Source organism: Sorex fumeus, unplaced genomic scaffold, assembly GCF_029834395.1.
Source record: "Sorex fumeus unplaced genomic scaffold, SorFum_2.1 ptg000038l, whole genome shotgun sequence".
NCBI classification, from domain to species: Eukaryota; Metazoa; Chordata; class Mammalia; order Eulipotyphla; family Soricidae; genus Sorex; species Sorex fumeus.
In genome coordinates, this window is record NW_026606095.1 from 10,831,010 (window position 1) to 10,842,443 (window position 11,434).

Sequence of the window (11,434 nt, forward strand, 5' to 3'; positions counted from 1 at the left end):
TGTGATGGCATAAAACCAAGGTTTCTGAATGAGGGAAACACAAACTGAGGCATCATGACAAAGGGTTCTAAACTTGATTGTGACATCAAGAACAAAACAAAACAAAAAGAACTTCGCTGCTTAAGGACTACGGGAGAACATAGTTCCCAGATAAGTTTTCAGATATGACAAGAAAGAGAAAAAAATTATTTTGCAGCAGTATGTCTTCATAGGATCACAATAAACTACAAATTACAGGCGGGACATCAAAAAGACTGGAGAAGGTACAATGAAAAATTGGGGGCTGCCTCGGGGAAGGAGATTAACAAAGCCAAATGAGGGAGAGATTTGCCAGTAACAATGGCTAATCTGGGAATCTGGGACACTAAAAGTCCAACCAAAAGAACAAACACTTCAGGGCCAGAGATAATAGAGCAGGTAAGGCTCTGCCTTGCATGTGGTTAACCCGGGTTGGAATACCTAGTACTCCACATGGTTCTCCAAGCACTGCCAGAGGTCACTAAGAATGACCTCTGGGTATGAAAGGGGGTGCCCCCGCCAATAAAACACTCTGTATATCCTTCCTAAGAGCACTGCAGTATCTTCCCCCCAAAGCCCTTTTCTTCCTAAGAGAGCAACTAAAGAATCCGAGTGATAGTTCCCTTCATGAAGGCGGCCTTGCTTTGCACACATCAGACAAGTTCAGAAAAGGAATGCACATATAATGCATTCAATATGTCTAAGTGCTATTTGGCTTTTAAGGGCTAAGAAAAATCTTGGAATAGAATCTACGGTGTGTGGGCTATCTCTTTCTCCCCCTCTTCACTGCATTTCTTCCTTTCACCAAAGTCAATGGTGAGAAAGAGCACCCAGAAGGATGGCATGAGAGGGCATCAGGGCTGTTCTGGGGACAAGCAGGGGCCTCTGTACACCTGTCTGTGACCCCACCAAACACATGTGCAGGTGTGGAAAGAGTCCTCCAGCTTAAAATAACAAATGCTGCCACTGCAGCCTGGAGCGCTCAGCCCTGAGGTTCTGTGTCCAACAGCGCCACTCCATACCCGTGTTTCTCGAAATGGGAAATGACCCATTTGGGGGAGGAGAGAACATAAACCATGACTTTCCTTCTCTCTGATGAAATGATCGGAGAGTATCAGAGAAGTCTTTTATTTCTAACCATGTTCTTGAACTTTCTGTTGAAGTAAGTGTTGACAGTTACAAACTTTTCATAATTCAACGATGAGTACCCTACCACTTAGCAGGAGTAGCCTAAGAGATGCCATCAAGACAAATTCATTTCAGTCACCAATGAAAATACGGGAATGGTTTCGAAGGAAACAGTTACTATTGAGTAGGCCTCAATATTAAGAAACATGTTATCATTTTAGAGGTTTCGAGTTATATCATCTTGAGAATGCTGGTAATTGGGAATTATCCCCAAACATCCCCAAACATTTCACATGAAATTATTTTTCATGTGAAAGGGAGAGAAAGTAAAAGATAAATAATAATCAAGAAAATATCTGAAAATACTATAAAATTTAAGTTTGATCTCTCTTATATGCGGGATAAAAAGAACAGAGCAAGGGACTAATAAATGGTCCAAGGCAACAAAATCTGAATTGGTTCCAGAACTGAGTTTACCCAGTGGGAGGGGTCCTTGGAACACTGCTGGTGGGAAGCAGACACCGCTGGTAGGTTGGGTGCTGACACTTGTACGTTTCAAACTCTATCACTAACAGTATTTAAAAAAGAAAAAAAAACTGCCTCAATAAAAACCAGGGAGAAAAAAAAGAAAAAGCTTAACTACCATTATTATTTTGGGGAGGTTCAGGCTAGGGTTGGGGGTTGGGCCCCCGACTGTGCTCGGGAATTAATCCTGGCTCTGTGTACAGGGATCACTCCTCACAGAGGTTGAGTTTAGGGAACACGGGTTTAGGGAACCCATGGGTTTGGGCATGGGTTTAAGGAACATAGGGAATGTTGTGAATCGAATCTGGGTTGCCCACATGTAAAGTAATTATTCTGGACTCCTGTGTTATCTCTCCGGGACAAGTGTAAATATTCTTATGCATACCATGATGTCCAGCAAACAAGAGATTCAAGTTACCTCACCTTGTCAATTGAAAAAAAGTACCGTTAATTTTTCTTTTTTTTGAGAGGGTGAGGGGTTCACATCCGGCGATACTTAGGGCTTACTTCTAGTTCTACGGTTAGGGATCACTTTTGGTGGGCCCAGGGGACCATATGAGGTGCCAGGGATCAAACTTCGATTGGCTAAACGCGAGGCAGATAAGTGCCTTACCAAATGTATGACAACTCCAACCCCATTACGTTTTATAGTAAATAAATGAGGGGTTGGAGAGAGATAGTTAACATAAATCCATTTAATAGACAGCATCGTTAAAATATAGCAGAGTACAGCCCAGGAAAACTTCCAAATGTTGGATAAAAGATCAAAGGAAGTCTCAGGTGATCTCTTGAGAACCAGAGATGGTTAACTGGAAATCAGAGTCAATTATAGATCTGCCCAACGACCGATTTGTTCTAGGGCCACCTACTTGTTTAACCCTTCCCTGCTGACACCCATCGATTGAGAAACAAAATATTCCCATGACTGCCACTTCATTACTCACACCAAAATGACTCACACAAGCTAACACCTGTTTCCTTTTGGGAACGGGTGCTTTCCCTAGAAAAACTTCTCGATGAAACGTCTGTCATGATCCGATTTGGATTTCAATAAAGTTCTGACAAACTGGAGCTGGGGATGGACAGCAGCCCGAAGGGTGCTTGCCTTGGTCGTGGCTGACACAGGTCTGATCCCCCAGCACAGTTAAGGAGTGATCCCAGAAAATGAAGGCAGGGTAAGCCCTGAGCACTGCTGAGTGTGGCCCCCCAAACAAACAAACAAACAAACAAAACAAAATAGTTCTGATAAACTTTGGACATGTTGGCCTTTGAGAACTGCAGGTAACTAGTTCAATAACCTGCTATGAAGACTGCCCATGATTGGTTATTCATTATATGAATAAGCAGCCTAATATTTTTTCTTCATCAAAATATTCCTGGGTGCTTTTGCCAGAACTTCCAAGAATAAAGGTGGAAACTGTACCAATAAATGAGATTTCTCCTGTTTCAAAAGTGGCAAAACTGGGACAGGAAAAATAGTACAGCAGGTATGGCACTTGCCTTGCCCATGCAGACCCAGGTTTTATCCCAAGCATTCCATATGGTCCCCAGAGCACCTCCATAAGTAGTGCAGCAGGGTCAGGAACCCCTGAGCATCACCGGGTATGGCCCCAAAACAAACAAACAAAAAAAGTGCCAAAAGTGACTGGACTTAAGACCCAAGAACACATCCGAGATCACACTGATCTTGTGTGCATGCTGTTCCACCCTGGTTTTATCCCCAGCACAGATAGCATCAATAAAATGCACAAGAAAAAGCTCAAGACTAAGAAGAAATACCACAGCAAGAAGTGGTAACCTCAAAAGATGGGAGCTTAAAAGTGCAAGTGCAATGAGCTACGCTGGAGCTGGAAGTTTCCGAAAGTGATTTTTATCATTCTATGAAAGACAACCTTGCAAAGACAAGATTGCAAAAGTTTCGCAAAGACACGAGAGTAAGAAAACAGGATAGACACAGACATCTATTTGCAACAGCACGGCCTTTTTATTCAGGTTTAACCGTGATCAAGGCACGGACTTGGGAAAGTTCTCCCACACCGAGTAAACTTTAACTCCAGCTTACGTGCACATCAGGTTTATCTGCTGTGACTGTAGCCCCCCTGACGTCTTTGTCTTCAACTATCTCCCTACAGTCATGAGAGCAGGCGGGGGATTGTAACAGCACATGTAGACGCTACGTGAAACTGAAGAGCTCCTATCTTCCCGTATTTACAAAAATACCGCCAAAGCAAAATGACAAAAAATACAACCAAATAAAAGGGCAGGTTTACATGAATCAAACCTGATCCTGCAATCTTTAAATCAAAACAGAAATTTAGTTCTGTTTGATTTGATGAAGCCAACCCACCTAGGAGCTTGTGGTGTTTGTTATTTTTTTTTATTTTTTGCTTTTTGTTTTTTTGCTTTTTGGGTCACACCCAGCAATGCTCAGGGGTTCCTCCTGGCTCATGATTCACTCAGGAATGACTCCTGGCGGTGCTCTGGGGGGACCCTATGGGATGCTGGGAATCAAACCCGGGTCAGATGTGTGGCAAGGCAAACGCCCTCCCCGGGGTGCTATCGCTCCAGCCCCAGGAGCTTGTGGTTTTTTTGTTTTTTTGTTTTTTTTTTTTTTTAAGAAAAGAGTCATTAACACCCAGGAATGGCCGAGATTAGTACCAGGAATTTTGCTCCAGGACTTGGAGGCCAGCCACATGTGCTAGGTGAAAAGGAAGCTCAGATAGAGAAGAGAGCACCAAATAAAGGGTGTTGGGAGGATCCTCCCAGGGTGGGAGAGACGTGCTAAAAGTAGTCTATAGACCAAACATGATTGCCACTCAATGCCTCTTTTGCAGACCACAACACCCAAAAGGAGAGAGAGAACACAGGGGATTGCCCTGCCACAGAGACAGGGGGATGGGGGGATGGGGGTGGGAGGGATATTATCCATGGTGGTGGAAAACGGGCACTGGTGGAGGGATGGGTACTTGACCATTGTATAACTGAAACCCAAGCACAAAAATTTGTACGTCTATGACTGTACCTCATGGTGTTTCACTAATTAAAAGAAAGAAAAGAGTCATTGCATAAACCTGGCACAAAAATCTGTGCAAGACACCTGTGTCCCGCTCCGAGTTCTTCCTGGGGCAAAATAATGTGGGATCCAGACGGGAAGTGGACAGGATGGACCCACTGTGCATCCTGGGCCGCTGCTGGCTGCGGAGGGTCCCTTGCACGCGCTCCGCGAGCAGACACACGCGCGTCCAGGTCGGAGCGAGGGCGTGGGAACATGACTTTCGCGAGGGCTGCGCCTCTGCCAAGCCAGACTCCCTCTGGGCTCCGGCCCACACTCACTCGCCCTCGCCTTCCTCCTCGCATTTCCTTTTCCCCTCCACTGACCCCTTCCTCCTTCCTTCCTTTCTTCCTCCCTTCCTTCCTGGAGTCCGGAGCGAGCGAGCGGGCGGGCGGGCGGGTGCAACAGGCCAGAGATTCCTACCTTGGTCTGCACACTCTTATCAAACTTGTCATTTTGGAAGCTAAACGTGTTCTGGTGCTTCTGGGGCCGGCAACGCGCCACGTTCCCTTTCTGGGAGCTCATCGCCCGCCGCCGCCACCACGACGACCACCAGCACCACCAGACACGGGCCCCGGAGACCAGGCACTTCACCCCCACGGAGCGGCGGAGCGAAGCGTGTCCGTGACCCGGAAGGAACCGCGGCGACCTTCCCGACCCCGCCCCCGCCTGCCCACGTGACTCGCTGCGGCGGGGCCCGGGGCCCCTTCGGCCGGCGCGGCTCGTGCACGCTCTCGACCCCTCCCCCTCCGCGCAGCCTCTCTGTCTCTCTTTCTTTTTTTTTTCCCCCCTCCGCGGGGCGTCGAAGTCCCGCTTTCTCCGAACCGAGAATTTCTTTTTTCTTTTTTTTCCTTTTTCCTTTTTATCCCCCGCCCCCCCCAACGGCCGGAACGTGGCGGTCCAGCGAGGCGAAGGGGCGGGGAGCCTCGCTCCCATTGGCTCTCCTTTTCCGCAGTCCCCGCCTCCTGCCGACGGGGCTCAGCCTCTCGCGGAGCCCGCTCGGCTGGGCGCCTTCTGATTGGCGGAGGGCGGCTAAGCTGCCAGGCGCCCCGCCCCTCGGCCCGCTCGCAGGCTGGGGAGCCCGGGTCAGCTCGGGGACTCGGGTCCAGTCGGTGCCCAACTCCTGGGTGCTGCTGGGTGCTCCCTCGATTTCCCCTCCTCCCCCCCGCCCCCCAGCTGCGCGCCTGCATCCCGCCGCGAGAGCCAGCCCCCCACCCGCCGGCGGCCGGGCACACGAGGAGGGGCGTCCGGCCGGGAGGCTTGCAGGAGAAGAAAGACCTGGCCCGGGTCTCGGCGGTGCCCGTCTGCGCGGAGCCCGGCCCGGGAGGCGGCAGCGGCCGGGGGCTGCGACCACGGCCGCGCGGGACCCGAGGCCCGAGAGCAGCCGAGCCCGGCGGCGGCGGCGGCGGCTCCAGCCGCTCCAGCGCCCGGCGCCGGAGCCGTTAGTCAGCAGAACGCGAGCGCTGGTGGCCGCGCCGGGCCGGGGCGAGGCGAGCAGGGAGGCGAGAGCCGGGCGTGCGCGCTCCAGCCGGCCCGGGCGCCGCCGGGGGGCTGCAAGACCCTCGTGCCCGCCGCGGCCCGTCCCGCGCCCGCAGGTGGTCGGGCGAGTTCCCCGGGGCGGCGGCGGCGGCCGCGCGGCTCGCCCCTCGCCCAGGACGACGCGGCGGCCGCCGTTCTCTGCTCCGTGCCCTTCGGTGCCTCCCGCCGCCAGCGCGGGGCCCCCCTCGCCCGGTGCAGGTGCGTGATGAGTCGGCGTGGGCGTGGGCGTGGGGGTCCCGGGCGGGGGGCGCGAGGCCGGCAGCCGCCGCAGCGCGCCGGGGACGGGCCCCGAGCCGGGTGGGGGGAGGGGAGCTCGCGGGAGGCGTCTTTGTTGTTGGCGACCGGGATCCCTCCGGGCGCCCCGGGGGAGGGCGGCGGGCGCTCGGGGGGCTCGGGGGGCTCGGGCCCAGCGACGATCCGCCGCCCGGGGGTCCGCCGAGGAGCCCGATGGGAATCGGGGGCGTCGCGGGTGGGCTGGTGTGGGGAGGGGCGCCGAGGGACGAGCCGGCGGACGGACGGACGGGTCCTTTGCAGGGAAGGGGGGTGGGGTGGGGTGGGGTGGGGGTCGCTCTCGAGGCTTTTTTTTGCACCGCGCTGGACCCCCCCCCCCCGAGAAGCCGGGCTGGCTGGGCTGGCTGGGGTGGGGTGGGGTGGGGTGGGTTGGGTTGGGGTGGGGGGCGTTGGCAGGGGCACCTCCCCCCACCCCCCCCCAGCCGTGCCTGCTCCTGGGAGCTCCGCGGTGCCCCCTCCTCGCGTGCCCGCCTCGGTCGGAGATGCCACCTGCAGCCCGTGCGTGGTGTGGTTGCTCGGGGTTGTGTATTCCCGATCGATCGGCTTCTTTTTTTTTTTTTCTATTTTTTTTTCTTTTTTTTTTTCTTTTTTGGATCTGGCTGCGGAGACTGAACTTGGAATCTCGAGAACCTGTTTGTTTGCCCACGGGGAGGGGGGAGCTTGATCGGGGATGGTTTCTCCCAGTAGGAAAATTAAGATTTGTTTTCGACCCCCTATATATTCCCTTTCGGTTGGATATATATATATATTTTTAAACACACACACACACACACACACACACACACACACACAAAAGTTCTATGAAGTTGGATTGTACCAAGAACTGGGAGTTCGATTCCCGGCTTTTTTTTTTTTTTTTTTTTTTTTTTTTTTGAGAAAAGACATGGTTTGGGCTTGATCCCAAGTCTGCCAATCCCAGGGGCATGGGCTTTGAGAGGGTGTGTGTGTGTGTGTGTGTGTGTGTGTGTGTGTGTGTGTTTCGAAGATGCTCTCAGTCTTTGGGTTTGGTAAGCAAAATGATAACATAACCGAGTCCAAAAGGGGTGACCTTTACATTTCAGCTGCTGATGAAAAGCTATTTCTATTATATAATATCTGTGATTCACAGTCTGATCTTATTGATCCTCTTTAAAGGCTCCAATGAGAATTTTTCGGGATCGGTGTCAGCATTCGAAACGAATGAATCCGAGCCTGTCATCTGTTTTACATGAGCTGGGAGACCATTAAGAAAATCGACTTTTTTTTTTTTTTTTTTGTCCACGAAGAATTTGTTTCTATGTACGTGATAAAGTTTATGTGGCTGACACCGAATGTCTAATCGTAGACCGATAATTTTGCTAATTATCATGATTGCCATTCTGCTAATTTGGGGCTGCACCACTCTGCTTGTTGGTGAAGTTTTATTTTGGAGGTAGGAGCCGTAGAATGGTGCACAACTACTTCTGTTTCAACTAATCAAAAGAAAATCCGGTAGTGAATAGCACCCTTGCCCTTATTTTGACTTTTACTCTAGTATTCATAAGGTTGAGTGGCAGGGATGGGGTTAAATTTTTCGCTGGCCAGGCTGTTTAATTTTGCTCCATGCTGTGTATGCTGTAGTTAGTGGCTTGTTTCCTTGAATACCTTTGCCCGTTTTGAATGAAGTTTGTATGAAACGTCACCTAAAAAAAGAATTTTCTATTTCCTGTGACAAGCAGAAATCGCATGAAGCATCGTGGCAAAATAATGTTTTTGGTAGCTTAATGAACGCGCAAGAGTTAGGCAATTAGTGTCTATTCCAAGTTCTGTCACTGAATCGTTCTACAACTCCAGGCAAGCTAACCCACATCTGAGTCAGTTTCTCCATCTGTAAACCAGGGCTAATAAAATATGCCACCTGCTCACTTTTTAGAAAGGCCAGTGAGAACCAACAGTTACTCTGCTTATGTGACATTGCCTTCGTTATCAGTGATTTTTAGTGCAATTCTCTTATTTTATAATAATAATACGAATTTCAGTGCCTTTAGTGAAGAATTAACTACAGAAACAAAATAGGAAATTGATAGCTCATAGGATTTGGTAAACTTCAGCTTTCTCCTGTGTTTTGATCGGGGTGGTATTTCTACAATCAGTGATGGCATTTGAATAGAGTGGCAGATCACCTTGATTGGTTTTCTTTATTTTTCATTTTTGATCTTGTTTTTGGGGGCGCTCCTAGGACTGTGGTGCTGGGATCAAACCCAGGCCGCCTGTATGCAGAGAACATGTGCTCTACCCTTTGAGCTATCTCTCTGGACACTTGATTGTTTCCTTACGGGAAGCTTTCATTTCTAATACATTCAAGGGTTTGCACTTAACTCCCAGAAAATTCTGCTCCTGGTTTTACTACCCTGTAAAACATTCTCACACGCTTTGTCTTATTTGCCTCTCAAAGGAGCTTTGTGAGTTGGAAGAGGGAAACTGATGTCCTAAGTCACTTTTCAGATGAAGTAAGGACAGTCCCTCGAAGTATCTTTTGATATCCAGTCCTGAATCCTTTGCTTTTGAATAATGTTCTGAAAATACTTAGATAGACCAGGCAGATTTTGCTATTGTGGTTGAAATAAGAAAAAAATAATAGCATTGTAAATCTCGGCAACGTACACCATATAGAATATTCATGTACTATGACCTGCTGAAGAAATAGAACTATAAAATAGTTTCCTCAGTACTTTGTCACCTCTTAAATCCTATTTGCTCTATCCAGTTTACCCCCAAATTGACATATATCCTTCCTAGTCTTGTGTTTATGAGCATTATATAGTTTTGCTTTGTTGGAAGACCCTATAAATACATATACATATGTATATATATATCTTAATTTATAGCTTGCTTTCTTCCAACTTGCCAAGATTTGTTTATGTTTATACAGGTAGCTAAGTTTATTTTTACTACTCTATAGTGTGTGTTTAGTTGTATGACTGTTGTCAGGTGTCAGCTGATCATATTGGTTGTTGTCAGTTGTTTGCTTGTTTGAAAAGTGTTCTGGAGTTAGTCTTGTATCTCTTTACTTTTATAGGTGTGCGTGGCTTTTTTGGGGTCTGTTTGTTTTTTGTTTTGTTTTGTTTTGTTTTGGCGCCATACCCGGTGATGCTAAGGGATCACAGCTGGTAGTGCATGGAGGAACATCCTTGGTGTTAGAGATCAAACCATGGTCAGCTGCATTCAAGGCAAGTGCCTTAGTCTCTGTACCAATCTCTGTTCCCTAGGGTCTAATTTCTTAATCTCTGTGTGGGTGTCAGTTAGGTAATTGAATGTGGAGTGGAGGTAGGGAGTGTTGCAGAAGTTTGTTTTAAAGTAAATTTGACTTAGTTTTATTAATAAATATTTTATTCGTGCACCTTTTTCCATAGCCAATATCAGTAGCAATCTTCAGTCAAAAAGAGGTGAGGAACAGAAAAAGTTGAGGAAATCCTGCCCGAGGGTAGTGATTCTAGATCCTGTTACCAGATGTACTTTACAACTTCTCTCAGTATCCCAAAACTGCCCTGCAATGGGGTGCGTATTTGTTAACCTACATTCTTATATTAAAGAAAGTAATGGTTGTACTCGTGTAATAAATAAGTCATTCATAATACTGCTTCACTCAACACTCTCTTACAGTATAGTATTACTGAGTGTTATAGATTGACCAGCAGCATCAAAATTCTGAGTGCTATTAGAAATCAGGACCTTAGAGATTCAATTTTATTTCATTTATTTATTGTTTTGGAGCCTCACCTGAAAGTAGGCAGGGCTTATTTCTGTGCTCCGGGGTTGTTCCTGGCTGTCTCTCTGGCCTTGTGTTGATATTCTTTTTCCTTGCTTCTTTGGTCTGGGGCCACACCTGGCTGCGCTCAGGGATTATTCCTGGCAATACTCAAGGCACCATATGTCGTTCTGGGTGTCGAACCTCGGTTGGCTGCATGGAAGGCAAGTACCTTACCTGCTCTACTACCTTTTAGGCCTAGTTTGATGTTCTTCTGTGTCGTTTGAGGGGCCAAACCCAGCGATGCTCAGGGGTTAGTCCTGACTCTGCACTGAAGGAATCACACTCCTGGCAGTGGCCCCTGGGAGACCACCTGGGATCTCGGGGATCCGACTCAGATGGGCTGCATGCAAAGTGAGGGTCTTATCCACTGTGCTATTTCCCCAGCTTCTTGAGGCTCAGTTTCAATCAGATTCACATGTGCAGGGCCAGATTGCTAGCACAGTGGGTAAGGTGCCTGCCTTGCACAGGACCGACGAGGGTTTAATTCCTGGCACTGCATATGGAACCCCGAGAACTGCCAGGAGTGATCCCTGAGCATGAGTCAGGACTAAGCTCTGAGCACCAGATGTGCCTCCCCCCGCCAAAAAAAAAAAACACAAACAGCTCTGAACCCCCAAGAAACAACCCCCCCCAAAAAAAAATCACAAATACACTTTTTAAATTAAGAGCAGTCCTGGAAGAGATGGTAGTCATGCCTTGCACTATGGAGCAGTTAGCGCAGCTGCTAATGCTGATGAAAGCAGGTGTTGATCAGGCAGTTCAAACAGGTCTGGTTCTATTGTTGGTGATGCATCATTTTTTTAAAATATCTGTTACTGCTAAGGTTTAAAAGTAAAAATGCATTCTTCTCTCTTTACAGTGGTTGGGATTATCAAAAAAAAATTTTACTGATTTTTTTTATCATTATATTTGTGTGCAAGGTATCGTCATGTTCTAAGCTCACAGTGTTACGGTACTGCACCCACCACCAGAGTGCTGATGTCTCTCCGCCACTCTATCTAAGTCCTTTTTCGCTCTCTCTTCCCACTTTGGCTTCCTCGGATATTAGCAGTATCTCTGGGTTATCATTGACCATGTCTCCCCTGGCCTCGTTTCTTTATACTCCACATGGG

At 48.5% G+C, this 11,434-nt stretch overlaps 1 protein-coding gene across 1 annotated transcript in view; it reads right to left on the reverse strand.

The window, feature by feature from the left end:
* CUNH9orf85 (chromosome unknown C9orf85 homolog) overlaps positions 1–5,289 on the reverse strand; it is a 52,488-nt gene extending 47,199 nt beyond the window's left edge. Inside the window, exon 1 of the mRNA XM_056118789.1 lies at positions 5,147–5,289. Within this exon, the coding sequence (XP_055974764.1) occupies positions 5,147–5,248 (102 nt within the window). The 5' untranslated portion in view covers positions 5,249–5,289. The remainder of the gene's footprint in view (positions 1–5,146) is intronic.
* Positions 5,290–11,434: the final 6,145 nt, after the last annotated feature.